Consider the following 16,726-nt stretch of genomic DNA (forward strand, 5'->3'; position numbering starts at 1 on the left):
CAGAAACCCACTTTCCTACAATGTGGTATTCTCTTGTACTTACCTAGTCATTTGCAATTAGTCTTTATTCGATGATAAACAATCATAAAAGACACATATAAACAGCAAGGTAAAAAACCAAGAAGTGACTTTTTAAAACAATTAAAATGACACATGAAAAAATTCCATTAAAAAGAAAAGACATGTCAAGCAAATAATACATATAATAAAACCTTTTGTCTTATGACTAGATAAGAATTCCTAGAAGGAAAGGAATAACCATAGTTACGCAGGTTTAGGTAAAAGAAGAAAATGTTCACAATCTTATAAGCTTATAAGCAGGTTAGATAACAATAAGGGTTTAAGTGGTGTCGACTAGGGAAGGCCAGTCAATGCCCTCGAAAACTTGTTCTGAGCTTGGACTAGGAACTAACTTTTCGAAGCCCCAGGGTTCGGCTCCATAGATTGAGGCTTTAACCTTTCTGCAGTCTGATGGTGTCCTGGCTACAGGTGTAGCAAAAACCACCAGGGGTGTTGAGCTTGTCTGCAAGATAAGCAGAGTTGCTGGTCTTGATTGCTTTGTAAATGATTCAGCTGGTTTTTAAGGTCGAGCAATCTGGTAATAGGAGCCAGAGGAGTTCCATTGATGTGATCATATTTCTTTACACACTGGATAAGATGTGCTGCAGCATATATGATGCCTTTAAACGGTGCCAGTGTGGAGTCTGGGAGCCCATGGATTAAGGCATTACCATAATCGGATGTAAAGAAATGAGGAGTTGAAGCTGCCTTCCGGAAGAAACAGTTAACATTTTCTTTGAAAGAGGGAGGTACCCAGCCATTTTTTAGGTCGAGGACTGTAGGCTGTGCTTGCGCAGTGTCGGTCCGGAGATTTAATGTTTCTTAGAATGGGGGCTTGAACCCGCTCCTTTTCTCCATTGGCTGGCTTCCTAAACGGAGGCCAGCCATTGGAGGAGAGGGGCGTCACTCCGTTCAAGCCCCTTCTTTTTCTGATTCGGGGGCGTCTTTTTTTGCTTCTTTCTCTCCTCTTCCCATTGGCTGGAATTTTACCTTCCATCCAATGGGAAGAGGTAAGAAAGAAAACCACGCCCCCGAATCAGAAAATTACGCTGCTTTCTCCGAGGCATTTCTGCCTCGCCTCAGAGAAAGATGGTGGTGTCATGGCGTTGTGCAGGTACTTTTTTTGCCGTCTGTTCCCTTGCTGTGGGTCTGTTCCCTCGTGTTTTCCGCCCTCTCACCCCCCCCCCGTTGTACGTCTGTCCCCTCATGCTTTCCGCCCCCCCGTTGTGCGTCTGTTCCCTCGTGCCGCCCCCTCATTGCTTGTGCTTGCTCTCCTGCCCCCTCGTTGTTTGTTCTGCCTCTGTGCCCTGCTTGTGATCCAGTTTTAGTGCCTCTGTGCCCTGCCCTGCTTGTGATCCGGTTTTCGTGCCTCTGTGCCCTGACCTGCTTGTGATCCGGTTTTCGTGCCTCTGTGTCCTGCCCTGCTTGTGATCCGGTTTTCGTGCCTCTGTGCCCTGCCCTGCATGTGATCCGGTTTTTGTGCCTCTGTGACCCCCAGGCCCCTCGTTGCTTGTGCTTGCTGCCCCCTCGTTGCTTGTGCTTGCTCTCCTGCCCCCTCGTTGCTTGTTGTGCCTCTGTGCCCTGCTTGTGATCCGGTTTTCGTGCCTCTGTGCAGGGTACAGGAGCCATTTCTGACTTGTATGGGTCGTAGTTAACAGTCTGATCTTCTCTGCAAAACTGGCACCCGCAGGCTGACAAACATCCCAGAGATTCGACGGAGCCAGGATAAGCCCCCCGTGCTGTGACTGTACATGCACGTCACGTGATGCGGTGCCGTTGCTAGGGACGCCCCAAGGCATGCTCCTCTAGTAGGAAGGAACTACAGACTGCGTAAAGGTTGTTGACAAGCTGGGAGAAGAGGCGGCTCGTCGCCTGGCAACGCCCAGCGCCCTCTCTCAGAGAGGTGCCTTGTCAGCCCACTTGTCAGTGGGGAGCTAAGGAGGCGGCACCCTGTGATCGACCACTCGCCTCGCACCCCCTGCCCACCCAACTCTTACCCACGCTGAGCCAAGTGGGAGGGAGCAGAGGAGTAGCACCCTAGGCAGTCGCAGCAGTGCAGGAAGAACGAGACCCTGAATCCAGACACCCCTCCCTTCCCCACGTGAGTGCGCCAGGGTTATGCGAATGGTTATTATGAGATGGACGGGTGTAGGTTCCGAAGGAAAGTTGTTGACCGACGGTGAAAACAATCTGTGGTTGTGTTGGCTAGTGTGTTGACAGTCCCTGTAATTTTTACTTTGGAAGTGTAGCAAGGGGGTTAGGTTACGTTGTTTCTTCACTTTCATTTGTCACAATTGTTCACCATCACTTGCTGCTCACCCCGTCCCCTCGTTGCTTGTGCTTGCTCTCCTGCCCCTGCCCCTGCCCCCTCATTGCTTGTTGTGCCTCTGCGCCGCCCTGCTTGTGATCCGGTTTTTGTGCCTCTGTGCCCCCCTTTCCCCCTCGTTGCTTGTGCTTGCTCTCCTGCCCCTGCCCCCTCGTTGCTTTTTGTGGTGCCTCTGTCCCCTGCCCTGCTTGTGATCCGGTTTTTGTACCTCTGTGCCGCCCTGCCCCCTCGTTGCTTGTGCTTGCTGCCCCCTCATTGCTTGTGCTTGCTCTCCTGCCCCCTCGTTGCTTGTTGTGCCTCTGTGCCTCTGCTTGTGATCCGGTTTTTGTGCCTCTGTGCCCTGTTTGTGATCCGGTTTTTGTGCCTCTGTGCCCTGCTTGTGCCTCTGTGCCCTGCTTGTGATCCGGTTTTTCGTGCCTCTGTTCCCTAGGGCGTTACTGGGCAGAGAGCTCTGTGTGTGTGTGTGTGTGTGTGTGTGTGGGGCTCTGTCTGTGTGTGTGTGTGTGTGGCTCTGTCTGTGTGTGTGTATGGCTCTGCTTGTGTGTGTGTGTGTGGCTCTGCTTGTGTGTGTGTGTGTGGCTCTGTCTGTGTGTGTGTGTGTGTGTGGGGCTCTGTCTGTGTGTGTGTGTGTGGCTCTGTCTGTTTGTGTGTGTGTGTGTGTGGCTCTGTCTGTGTGGCTCTGTCTGTGTGTGTGTGTGTGTGTGTGTGTGTGTGTGTGTGTGTGGCTGTGGCTGTGTGTGTGTGGCTCTGTATGTGGGTGGCTTTGTGTGTGGCTCTGTCTGTGTGTGTGGCTCTGTGTGTGTGTGTGTGTGGCTCTGTGTGTGTGTGTGTGTGTGTGTGTGTGTGTGGCTCTGTGTCCGCTAATACTCTCTACTACTCTCTAATGCTCACCTATTGCCATTGTTAATGACAATACCATTTATTTATGTTTTTTAAAAAAACACAAAATGAAAAAAATGCCATTTGCAATGCCAATAGCTCTAACTTTAATAAAGCCGAGACCATTGCATTGTAAATGCTTGTGTTTTGTGACATTGTGGTCCTTGATGATGAAACTGGTATCTAAGATGAATTCAAGTGACTTGGCATTCAATGAAAATTGTGGTTCAAAGCCACTTAGGTTCATGTGTGAGAAAGTGCCATCTTTCTTGCATTGGTATTCCCCCACTTTTTGCTGAACTGCTGATGTGCTTTGCCTGAGTGTGCCCTGTGCTCCAGCCAACCAGGTACCCAGGGCATGTGCTCCTTCCCTAAAACTGTGTTGAAACTAAAACCCAATTAGCATCTCTGGCCACCTAGTAAATGGTACCCAGGGCCCCTCCCACCGGAGAGGAGCAGACTAGGGTGTGTACCCACCCCAGGACAGGGACCTATTGGTCCCTGCCCTTGCCCTACCTGTAACACCCCTAAATTCAGTATTTAGGGGCTCCCTGAACCTTACTTCCTCAGATCCCGGTAAGAAAAGAAGAAAGAATATCAAGAAGAAGACCCGCCGTGCAGCTGCTAACAGGACGACACCCACTGACTTGGCCCCATTCCTACCGGCCTGTTGACCCTGGAACCTGCTCCTGCTAAATCCCGGCGACTCCTGCGGACAGCAACCTTGGACAACCCGGAGGACCTGCCTGCCTTGACCCTCTAACAGACTGGGACTCCTATGAGCAGAGGCTCTGCTCCAACAGCAACCCCCCTGGTGCCAGCCGGGAAACGCGAATCCAGCCCACTCTGCACCCGCCAAGCCCGGCCTGTGCCTGAGTGATCCAAGACCACAAGGGCGTCCCCCCGGCGACTAGGAACCGAAGTCCAGTGTCCAAAGACCCTCCTTGATGACCCAGACAACGCCTGCTTCCTCCGAACCAGGGACCCCTCCAACCGCGACCAGCCAAGGGTAAAATTTCCCGACACCCTAAGACCCCCTTGCACCCGGCGCCCCATGGCCCCCTGTGCCCTCCTTTTGGGGTACTCACCTCTTCTCCAAGATCCCAACTTCCCTCTCGGAGTGGTGGTCGCACCTGAAGAATCTCCGTCCCCGAGTCTGCAACCTTTGTTCCCTCTGTACATTTTCCATTAGATAACATTGAGCGCCCGACTGCTCAAAAGCACCCTGCACCCAGCAGCCCGAGGGCCCCTGGCAGTGCAACCTTTGTCCTATTCTACTTCCCCATTTGCCCTGAGCAAGTGACCAGGAGCCCAGCTCCCACAGCCGCGTGGCCTGCTAGCCAGCAGCCACCACCCGAAGGCCCCCTGCCTCTCATTGGATAACATTGGGCCTAACTACCTCTGCACCCGGCTGCCCCTGTGCCACTGAGGGTGTACCAACTATACCTTTCCGACCAAAATGTTGTGAGGGAGTAGGCGGCTGATGTGTAATCTTGGAAGGCTTGCGCATGCTCTGTAGTCCATGGAAAGGAACTGTCTGATATGTTTTTAGTGGTGAGGGCAAGAAGAGGTTTGACCGTGGCTGAAAAATTGGAAATCCACTGTCTACAGTATGAGGTTAGGCCTATGAAGGCTCGCACCTGCTTTTGTGTTCGTGGGGCGGTCATAGCATTGATAATGTCTACACGATCAACGGTGAGCTGCCTTCCCTCCTTCGGGAGGAGATCACCTAAATAGGTCTCTTGACAAAACTGAAGCTTTTTCAAAGAGACTTTGTGGTTATGTAGGGCAAGGTGGCATAACAAACATAGAGTAGCTTCTTTACATGTTGGGGCAGAATTTGCAGCAATGAGGTCATCAACATAATGTAATAGTGGGGAATTATCAGGGAGTTCCAAGGAATCTAGTTGACTTTTTTAGGGCTTGACTATAGATACTGGGGGTCTCAGTGAAACCTTGAGGGGCGCGGCAACATCTAAAGCTCCGCCCACCAAGGGAGAAACCAAAACAAATGTCTGCTGTCAGGATGTATAGGAATACTGAAAAAGGCATTTTTCAGGTCAATGACAGAGAAATGCGTGGCGTCAGAAGGGACCATCGTTAAGAGGGCTGTAATGTCGGGGACAACAGGGTATTGGGAGCTTGTTATTTTGTTAAGGGCCCTCAGGTCAATCACGAATCTGTATATTTTAGGGGAGAGAGCATCTCCATTGGTCTTTTTAAGAACCGGAATAATGGGACTGTTACAGATATTGCCACGTGTCTCCTCCACTTTGCCCTTGTCCATCAATTCAGATATTATTGTTAAAAGGGCTATTTCTCCTTCCGCGGATAGTCAATACTGCCGGAGGCGGGGGAGAAGTTCACCTGGCTGGATGCGTTCCACATGAGGGGGTATATTGAGACACCCCACATCAGTGTCTGATGATGCCCAGAGGGAGGAAGGTGAAGATTGTAACTCTGGTGGGAGGGGACTGAACAGATACATGTAGGAAGATGCAGTGGGGGAAATTGTTAGGGATTTGTATAACCTCTATGTGTGTAAAGCGCTCTGATATCCGCAAGGATCTTGTTCGCGCTCTATGAAACTTTCAAAATAAAATAAATAAAAATAAAGTAATCCTAACCCGGGTTACTAGTAACCTGCATTTTCTCCATAGGAATCCATTGTCTGCTTTTCTATGAAATTTCTTCTAAGTGTCTACTTTTGAAAACTTGAAATATTCCTTAAAAATCGTACCAACTACTGAAACGTAATTACTTACCTGTCTTAAGTAGAGATCCCAGTGCTGGACCTAGGAGCCCAGTACTGGATTGCTAAAGTAACAAGAACGTACTGTACCTGTAACCTGAATTTTCTCCCATTGGATAACATTGCTAGATTTACACTGAAAAGTTTCTAAGTGTGAACTTTTAAAATACCTTTTTATTCTTTAACAATCATTGCAATAACTAAAACGTTTTTACTAACTGTTTTCAGCTTAGACCTCAGGACTGGATCTAGGATCCAGTCCCCGAGTTACAGAAGTAATCCATAAAGTAATCAGCTGCATTTTTGTAGAAAAACCCATTGAGTTCAATGCTAAATTGTGTTTAGAATTGTGTTGCTTATTGCAACCCCTGTACCTGTTGTGTTTCCAAAGTATATTGCTTCCTTTGCAAAGTCATTATCTGAGATTACTCATATTGAGAAAAGTATATTTTGATACCTGTTGGTTCAAAAAATAAAACCACTATATCTTTGGATATAAAAACAATTGGCCTAGAATTCAGTTCTTGAGTGTGTGAAACCTTTTGCTGACTGAGTGTGCACAACAAATGCTTTACACTGTCCTCTGGTACTGCCTTACTGCTCGACCAAGCTACTACTTTTGAGAGTAAGGTCAGCCCTGACTTTGATCTCTGTTATACCTCTGGGGTTTGTGGACTCTATACACACCGTACCTTACTTTGGTCCAGTATATATAGAGCCACTTTCTCACATCATGCCATTGAGCCAGGTTTAAGCTGTTTGCTGTTCTCCGCAAATAACAGTAATTCTGTGTTGGGTTAAGCTTCAGGGTGGAGCTGGACATCCAGATGTGGATGATGTGCAGGTAGGGCTTGGGCATTGGATATCTGAAGCCAAGGACATTTTCAAGTGCAGTTGTGCACCCTCGACATACTGGAAAATGTTTATGCTGCTACCTGTGTGGAGAGCAACACACGGCTCTTCCTAGTTTTTGAGTCCAAGCTGAGATTTTCATCCCAAGTCTTAATGCTTCTCTAATGGGCTTGATGTGTTGAGCTCCTGTTTGGCCCTCAGTAGTCTCATGTGCATCCCAGTTGGCTTACCATCATACAGATTCCCAGGTTAGATATGTATATCTGAGACTATGTGTAGGCTTTTTTCATATGTAGTTTAGGGTCCACATCTAAATTCAAAAATGTATACTCCCAGACACCCTGTATTTGATATTTTTTTCTTTTTCCTCCCCTTCACTCTCTTCACTGCACCCTGGCCTCTCAAATGATTTGCTTTGAAATGCTGCCAGGGATTTGAAACTGAAATTTAAGAATGACTAACACCTTTGGGGACCTCTTTCCAGGTGGCCATATTGGGACACATCGTGACCTGGCTCTTGACATAAAATTATCATATATGGACAGATTCACTCTTACTAGACTGCACATCACTTTGCATACAGTAATGCCCTCCTATATTGTATCACCTGTGGAATTTCCACCTCTCACACTACCCAGGCGGCTCCGACCTGATCACTAAACTCTATGCTTAGCCTTAAAACATGTGTGATGGGGGGGGCTTACCGTCACTGGGAGGAAGACCTGGGACACCCACTCTCAGACAAGGATTGGGCTTACAACAGCTGTATGCAAATAAATGTGAATCTCCTAACCATCGCCTCAAGCTGCTCCATATCTGATTCGTCCATAGATCCTATGTCACCCCTCAGGAAATGGCCAAGTATGATGCCTCCAGGTCCTCGCCATACCCCAAATGACATATACCTGGAACATACTTGGTCCACAAAACATGGTCCTGTCCCGTGATCGCCTCATATTGGACATCAGTGTTTCAAGCGCCATCACTTACGATTTCCACAACCCTTGCACCATCCCCATGCTGGCCCTGCTAGGTAATGTCTCCAACATCCCGGCTAGCTCAGCAGATTCATAGCTATTGCCCTATTATTAGCCAAAAGGGAAATTGCATTGCACTGGGGAAGTCGGTTCTGTCCCACAAAAGAGGCATGGCTCTGAAGTATGACCTACTGTGACATGCAAAGTGAGATATATTCTACCCTTCAACCTCCCACGTCACGTCCTAAGGATATTTGACAAACATTTCAGGCCTACCTATTTGCCCTGCAATCTGACTACCAAATGCTATCCCTCCCAACCATAACCGTAGCACCAATCCCCTCACCCGCAGTACTCCCCTCTCCTCCTCTGGTTGCCAGCACTCACATTTCCGTAATGCCGTCACATCAGAGCTCCCCTCTGTTTCGGGCATACACATACTCCGCACCGATATACCACACAACCGCATTAGCACTCAAATCGACTGACTGAGATCACACATCACTATCTCCTCCCCTCTTTTCTCTTCCCTCCACTATATTTACTGAAATTCTGTATGCTGTTGTTTTTCCACAACAGTTCGCCAGATTGCTACAAATTGTGATTTATAGGCATGATTTATAACAACGCCATGTCAATTAATAAGCGGCTAATGTAGCAACTTACATTTTTTCAGAAATGATCATATTGTCAACTGTATGCTTTGATGTTTCTTCCCCAATAAAACAATAAAAAATAAAAAAAAGATTAACCACCCCTCTGCTTCTTCCATCACCGCTCTTCTGAGAAGTCTGCTGCTCAGTGTCGCCCAGTAACTGCATAGTTAGTGCCATATACATTTTTAAAAAACATTTATTTCGCATACTGTAAATACAAAACTATGTAATGCAATGCAGACCGCAGAGCATGAATAAAACAGCTGGGTTGAGCTGAAGGGCGATATAACACTCAGTGTGTTGTCATTTTTTATTTTTTAACCTCATTGGAGTCCTCATTACATAACCAGCAGAATCACATAACACACAGTAGTGCTTTTATGTCTGTAGTATGGGGAGAGAAAGTAGTTCCCGCAGCAGTGCGCGCAACAAGTGCCCAAGTCCTCATTCAGTCTAGCATTGCTTCTGGTGCTCGCCATATGTAGTTCTTCGGCCTTGTCCAGTCTTTTGTGTCCTTGAACCCACTCTGCTGTTGGGGGCGTGCCTATGTAAGCTAGTAAATGGCAGTTCTACGGAAAGGCAACAAACAAGCACAATGCCATAAATCTAAATCGCATCTTACCCTTTTGCGGCTGTGGGTTCAGGATGAATATGCAATGCTTAACAGAACTGTGGGCCACCTGCCAGGCCTCTCCCCACAATTGTGTCCACTATTCGCCGACCATTTGTCAGACCACAGCATACAATCCCACTATTCGCACTTGACATCAAGGACAAGAACTCCCACAGGCGTGGAATATCTTGTGAAGGAACTTGAATTGGTTGAGCTTGAATTGTGCATTTCCTGACACAGGCTGTACCCCAGTCAGCATCTTTCAGTGGTGTTTGCAATCTTCATCCCATTTAAGATTCAGCATTAACAGTGATACAGATTTTCAATTCTGCATTGCTCCACAAAAGACAGGTAATGCAAAGCCCACTTGTTAGACTTCTATAACTCCTGCAAGAACCCTTGATTTAGGGTCCTTGCTGGAAATCCACTCCATGTCTGTCTCTCTACCATAGTCAGTCAGTTTCAAACCTCACAAATGAAATATGTAGCCCATTTCCACTCACCCCTCCTTTATCCACTTGGCTGCGTACATGACTGCCTGCAGAGAGTCAAAGTGTAGGAGTCCACATAATACAGAGTTTTGATGACATGGGCACCTCCCAATCACCTTATGCTCATACCAACGTCCATACATGCAACATCCAACCAAACAAATATGACATTTGTACTCATCACTCTGCTCTGGGGCAAGTGAAAAGCAATTTTTTAAATCAGTATTGCCATATGTACCAACTATCAGGTTAATTTCATCATTCAACACCTTACTTTGGCTAACTTGGCAAATACTGTATCTTTTTTAGCCAAGAAGTGAGGCATAGCCATTTCATATGTGCATTTAAGTGTCTCAAGTTCAGCATTATAGCATGTCCAAGCCTACCAAAAGTTCCTAAAACACCCTCATTGGGACTGAACATAGCACTCTTTCCAAACGAAAGCATCTGGGGACATCATCCTTTTGATTAGTGCTTTATGTCCCATCAGTGATAATGGAGGCGCTACCAGAATGAAATACAACCCCACACCACATGTTCCGCCATTCTAGACCTATCGGGGGGAATGTTACCCTGTCCCCACTCACCAACATACCCAAAGGGATGTTGAGTGACTTCAGCTACAGAATCAAGCAAGTTCATTGGTGGAGGGTTGAGAAGGCTGCATACCCTGATCTTTAACGCTGGCAATTGTACCTTTAAATCCTTGACACACCTGATTTCAATTCCTAGATAAAATACCTTAGTTGAGACAGATGTTCAGGTTCACTCATTAACTCACTTATTATTTGCCTGCGTCTATTTAAATTTTTTTTTATACATTACTTTATAATCGAATAAATTCCACCAAATAGTATTCCAGTGTGTGTGTGTTTCCATATGCTTGCAGGATTGTGAAGGCCAGTATTAATTATAATGTGGCGATTGCTGCCTCTATTTACTTCTTAGAGTTTGTTTACACTGATATATGTCTTATTAACTGATGGAAAATTACTGTTAAATCAGACTTTGGAGGCACCACCCCTATGTTATTCCTCTTATAGGAGTTCTCCTGGCATTCCATTGTTCTTGATCTTTTCAATAACATCTTTTGGTCCACTTTGTATTTTTCTTTTCATTTTCTGCTTGCACTTAACCCATTCCAAGGCATTAAATTAGTTTGTATTTTTCTGTAGAGGGTGACACAACCGTTTTACAGACGCTGCTAACTCAGAGGGGTATTCCGGTACTCAGCTTGTCCAATGGAAAGGCATACTGCTTCAATCCATCTCTTTCCACATGGTAAGTGACAAGTTGCACTCTAGCAAAGAAACACATACATATGTGCAAGTGGATCGTGATAGGATATTTTCACAATCGATTCATGTCAACGGATCCATTTGTTAGTCTCTGTCAGGGCCTAAAGTTGTGCACATAGTGTTTTTTAACATCCAATTTTGCAGATTGGTTAAATTATAATTTTCCAACCGTAAAGTAAAAGGCTCAGGTCCTATGGGCAAGGTGGGGCCAATGATCATACAGATTACACAGAACTGACCCTGGTCTTAGAGGAGTGAAACCTGGCTGAAGTGTAAGGGAGGCAGAGGCCAAATTTCCAGGTTTGCCCACCAATAGCATCTCCAAGGACTTGCATGGGGCTTTTGTTTAACTTTTTGATAGACTGTACTCCAAGTAGCCAGAAGAAGGCACATGCAAAAAAAGTAAATCTGTGATACATAAGCAGCAAAAGAAGGTTTAGATGTAAGTAACTTGTATAAAGTGAATCTTTTCTGGTACACCTGCAGTGCATTGTTCCTTCATGTAGTGGATGGATCCGGAAATGTCTGTCTTTCCCTTTTTTTTTTTTTTCTCTTGGCCATTAACCAGTAGGTTATTAACGCCATCCTCATATGTTGTCAGATGTATGCCCCAGTGTGTGGTCGCCATCTTCAGATTCTATTTTTCACTGCTGTGGATCCCAGATGGTTGGATTCGATCAAAACCTATGACATATTGGGTTTTCAAGAAACTTGGGATATGGAGGGCGATTTCTGGGTAGACGGGTACAAATCTTATTGTGTGCAAGCCCAGCATTCTCCCTCGGGTAGAGCTAAAGGGGGTCTTTTACTGTTTTCCCTTGCCTTGACGGGAACCCACAAATGGGTTAAGGTGGGCACCCCTAACTGTTTAGCAATTAAATATGCTGTCCATAATTCACTCAAATTGCTGGTGGTTAATTTTTATTACTCAGCTGATTGTTGTATGGAAAATGAACATTTGCTAATATTGAGACAGTTTTTAGAAACTTATCGTGAGAGTCAAACCACTTATCACCCGATTATTATTATGGGTGATTTTAATATTCACCTTTGTGATCAGAGCTGCCAGGGGGAAACTGATCCTATTGGTTTAGTAAGTTATGCCTCGTTACACTTTGAGCATACACGCTCCGGGGAATGTTTGGACGATCTCCTGGCAGAAATGGATCTTCATGAACCAAGTGACACTGATTTATCTGAAAGGACCCCTACATTTATAGCCAGAGGGTGCAATACTGTTATTGATTTTATATTTGTCTTTATCCCTTCTACCGAAGGTTATTTCTTATAGTGCCAAATGGTCATATTATAGTGACACAACCCATTTATCCTTGAGCTAGACAGAAGCTGCGGATTTAAAGGAAATATACGCAAACCTAGAGAGGAACTTAGTTTTAAACCCACAGATCAAGGCAGGCGGGTAAAATGGGCGAAAGTTCTACCAGATTCTTTTTTTCAAGAATTAGCCACAAAGGTAGAAGATAAGATGGCTATATGCCTGGATAGGGCGACCGAGGGATTAGTAGTTCTGGGGGCCTTTGAAGGCATTTGTGATCAGGTAGCTACGGACCTGACCTATTCTGTTAGGCTCGGTCAATTTAGGGGAGAGAGATGGTTCGATAGCAACTGTTCCAGCGCACATCATAATTTGATGACCGCTTTAATAAAGTCCCCTCAAGATAGAAGCCACTTAGCGATACTCAGAAGGGAGTACAAGTCAGTACTTTCTACTCTGAAAAACGAAATCAAAAGAGAAGCCTGGATTGCCCTAACATCGGTGGAAGTTTTAAAAGACAGTAGCAGTTTCTGGGCCATTGTGAACCAACCTTTTTTAGGTCGAGCCTAGACGCAAGCTATGCGAAGCATTGCTTAGTCTGCTCGACAACTATTGTCACCCGTTTCTGGAAATGAAGACACGAGTCGGACACGCGCTTTTCCATTCTCAGTTTTGACCGCGGGAGCGCGCTTCTGAGACGCGCTTGCACAGACGCACACACAGCCCCTGGTTTCGCTTGGCTCGCATGCACTAACTGCGCACACACACACAGCCAGCCCCCACCCCCCTGCACACACACACACAGGCGCGTGCACACATACACACGCTGCCGCCCCCACACATACACAAGCTGCCGCCCCCCCACCCCCTTGCACACACACACATACAGACACGCACACACACAGACACGCACGCATACACACGCCGCCGCCCCCTACCCCCCCTGCACACACACACCCCCCCGCCCCATGCCCCGGGAGATCTGCCATACCCCCGAATCGGTACTTACTGGTTAGGCGCCGGAGCGGTCAGCGTAATCTCCACCTCTTCTTTCTCGTACTCCGGCCGTCTAGAGAGTCAGGCTCCTCTGCAGCTCCGGAGGCTCCGGGTGGAGGAGGCAGTGGTGGGAAGGCGGGCCCGGCTTGAGGGGAAGGACCGATAGGATCATCTTCCGCTGGGGAAGAAGGTGGCGAGAGTGGCTGCAAAACCGGCAGCTTCCCCCAGACAGGGGGCGCATCCCCGCCAGCCTCCGCCAACATCGCAGGGAGCGGCGGTTGCAGGCCCCCAGCGTAGGAAACCGGCCCCGCGGTGCACACACTGGGCGGGGGGCACTACCAGAGGAAGAGGAAAAGGGGACGAGACCCACGACGCGCAACACGGCACAGGGAGGCGGTGCGCACCAGGCCTCTTTGGCTGCCTGGAACGTGTGCGCGCGCTCCCCAGCCTGTCGCGAGCACGCCTCCTTCTGGCTACTAGCTGTGCGTGCACTGTCCCAGCCGCCGTGGTCACAGCGGGCCGCCTCGCCTCTCAGCTGGATTCGCTGCCGAGGGCGGGGTGGGGGGCGGTCCATAGGTTCTATCTGCCTTCCCCGTTGAAAAAGAGGGCTCTTCCCATTCTTTTCATGTCCGGACTTGTTATTTTTTTATACTCAACATTTGTATAGCGCACTGCTGCCACTTTTGCATTCTCGAGTCGAATCGCTCACTCAATCATATTTCGTTTCAAACACTGGAGCAACCTTGCACGGTTGGAAGTGTGCGTGGTTGCAATGTGGCTAATCAGCATGGGAATGTTAAGGTGGCCTCTAGAACATTCTAAGTGCCACGTCAACGCGTGCAGATTGATGGTGCTCTTAAGCTTAAGGGCCTAATCAAGGCTTTATCAATTCTGCAATATGAACGTCACAGGCTCGATTACAGCAGTAGGCCTGCACATTGATTGTGTAAATTGTGCACCCACTCATTAGCATTAGCACAGGGTGGGCTAATAAGCAGATCCTCATGTAATACCCCATTCCTTAGAATGCAGAATAACATGCTATAGCCATTCCGATGTCTGCAAAAGCTCATATTTGCTCTTTTGTCCTGTCGTTTGCACAAGGTTTGACTTGTTTAGTTACAAGAGCAAATTTGCTCCCGACTTTAAGCTATTGCCATTATAAATTACAATAACTTTTATTTAAGTATTAATTATTTAAAAAAATTACAAGCCATTGTTATTTGTAATATCAATACATCTAAGTCACGTAAATACAAAACATGTTGCATTACAAATGCTATAGGTGTCACATTTGCAAAAATTTAAAATATTGGCATTGTAAATGACAAAGCTATTAATTTCGCTATTTTCAAAACCAACACATAAATTAAAAAAAAATCATTTACAACACCAATAACTCAAACTTTCCTACTGCGAGACCTATTGCATTGCAAATGCTTCTTTCTGATGTAGGTAATACCCAGATTGAATGCAATATCACCAAGGATCAATGGCGTGGCCATTTATGAGACACCTAAATGTGCGGATCATGCGATTGTTCATGTTACAAGAGGGTCCACCACCGATTTGACATTCTGTTAGGAGAATGTAGAACTGGCCATTAGGAACATGACGAGCAATAAGGCTCCTGTCCCGGACGGAGTCCCGGCAGATTTGTATAAGTTGTATCCCTCATTTTGGGCCAAAATTTTGACCAATGTTTTTAACGTTTGTGCTAGACAAGGTTTTCCTCCCTCTTGGTCATTATCTATAATTGTGCCCATTTTTTAAAAGGGTCAGAGCGGGGATATCAGATGTTAAAGACCTATCTCCCTAATTGATTCGGCAGTAAAAGTTTTAGGTAGTGATTTTGGGCAAATTAACTGGTTGGCTGTACGAAAATCAGGTTGTGTCCAACATTCAGTATGGTTTCAGAAGTGGCAAGGGGACCCAAGACCAGTGTCTCAATTTATCTTTACTAGCTGGGAAATACACCTTAGCTGTCATTTATGGACCTGTTGTCAGCCTGTGACTTGGTTAACAGGTCAAAACTGTGGTTAATTCTGACGGAAATGGGGATAAAAATCAGTGTAGTCTCCTTCCTAGCTGGCTTGCACCAGGATCTCACTGCTAGGGTAAGGATTGACCAAGAGGGTAATTGCACTAGGCACTTAAGGTCGGGTCGGGGAGTAAGACAAGGTTGTATTTTATCTCCATTGCTTTTTACTCTTTATATTAATAATTTAGGGAAGGTTTTAAACTTAGCTAGTCTGGATGTTCCGTTAATAGGTCATGACCGTTGCCCAGTACTTCTGTACGCCGACGATGCTGTTTTATTAGTGCATACATCAGTCGGCTTACAGAAGCTTTTAGATGGCTTTGGGCTTTTTATGAATTCTCTGGATCTTAGGGTAAATACTGCTAAATCCCATGTAATGGCCTGAAAAAAAGAGTAATTTGAGAATCTTCTTTTGTGAAGGTATAGAATTAACCAGGGTGCCCTCGTTTACCTAATTGGGGGGTTTGTTTGATGAAAGAGGGACCTGGGCCGCACAACATAAAGTTAAGGCTAATGCCATGGCTAGGGCAATTGCGGCAGTGAATGGTTTTGCTCAGCGGTTGGGGCAAAACCGGTAGAGGGCATTATAAATATTCATTAATCTAAATGTATAGCAATAGCTACTTATGGCTCATCTATCTGGGGCCACAGGCCTATGGAGGGGTTGCAGATAATGGAGAACAAGTTTCTTCGCAATCTTTTGTCTGTCCCCCAATCTACTCCCACCTATGCTGTACATCAAGAACTAGGAATGAGCTACATAACTGATATACTGAAGTTAGCCCCAGTTATCTGATGGTTAGAAGCGTGGCTTAACCCACAACTTGACTTAAACCTCAGAATTATAAGAGACTGTCAGGCATATGCATCAATATTGCCTTTTGCGATTCCTTAATTGCGAAAAATAAGTAATCGCAATTAAGGAATTGCAAAATGCAATGCATCAAGAAATCGCTAAATAAATTGCGATTTCTTAATATTCCTTAATTGCGAGTCGCAAATTGCGAGTCGCAATTAAGGAATACCTCCCCATTCATTCCTATGGGCCTAGAGGCCCATAGGAATGAATGGAAGGACATTCTCAATTTGCGATTAGCAATTAGCGAATCGCAAATTGAGAATGCGATTTCAAGGGTGCAGGGGTGTCCAAAGGACACCCTATTGCACCCCTGAAATCAATCTGTACACATATGTTGTACACACACATGCCCTAAGGGCATGTGTGTGCACAACATGAAACTTTGAAAAATGCACAAAAGTGCATTTTTCAAACTTTTCGCAAATTACCATGAGGTTCAACCTCATGGTAATTTGCTCCCCCTAATTGCGAAATCGCAATTTTTTTAAGTTTCATGCATTGCATTTAAGGAATCGCAAAATGCGATTCCTTAAATGCAATCGCAATTTGAGAATTCGCAAATATTTGCGAATTCTCAAATTGCGAGGGCCTTCACCCTTCATGCATTCCAAAAGCAGATTTTGCGATCGCAAACGGCCGATTTTTGCTAT

General features: G+C 46.1%; 1 protein-coding gene across 2 annotated transcripts in view; it reads left to right on the forward strand.

Annotated features, from left to right (window-relative positions):
• HIRA (histone cell cycle regulator) overlaps positions 1 to 16,726 on the forward strand; it is a 436,977-nt gene that overhangs the window by 372,359 nt on the left and 47,892 nt on the right. For both annotated transcript variants that reach the window (XM_086942648.1, XM_086942649.1), the window contains exon 21: positions 10,782 to 10,887. In XM_086942648.1, the coding sequence (XP_086798774.1) occupies positions 10,782 to 10,887 (106 nt within the window). The remainder of the gene's footprint in view (positions 1 to 10,781; positions 10,888 to 16,726) is intronic.

The sequence above is a fragment of the Lissotriton vulgaris genome, chromosome 11, assembly GCF_964263255.1.
Source record: "Lissotriton vulgaris chromosome 11, aLisVul1.2, whole genome shotgun sequence".
Classification (NCBI taxonomy): domain Eukaryota; kingdom Metazoa; phylum Chordata; class Amphibia; order Caudata; family Salamandridae; genus Lissotriton; species Lissotriton vulgaris.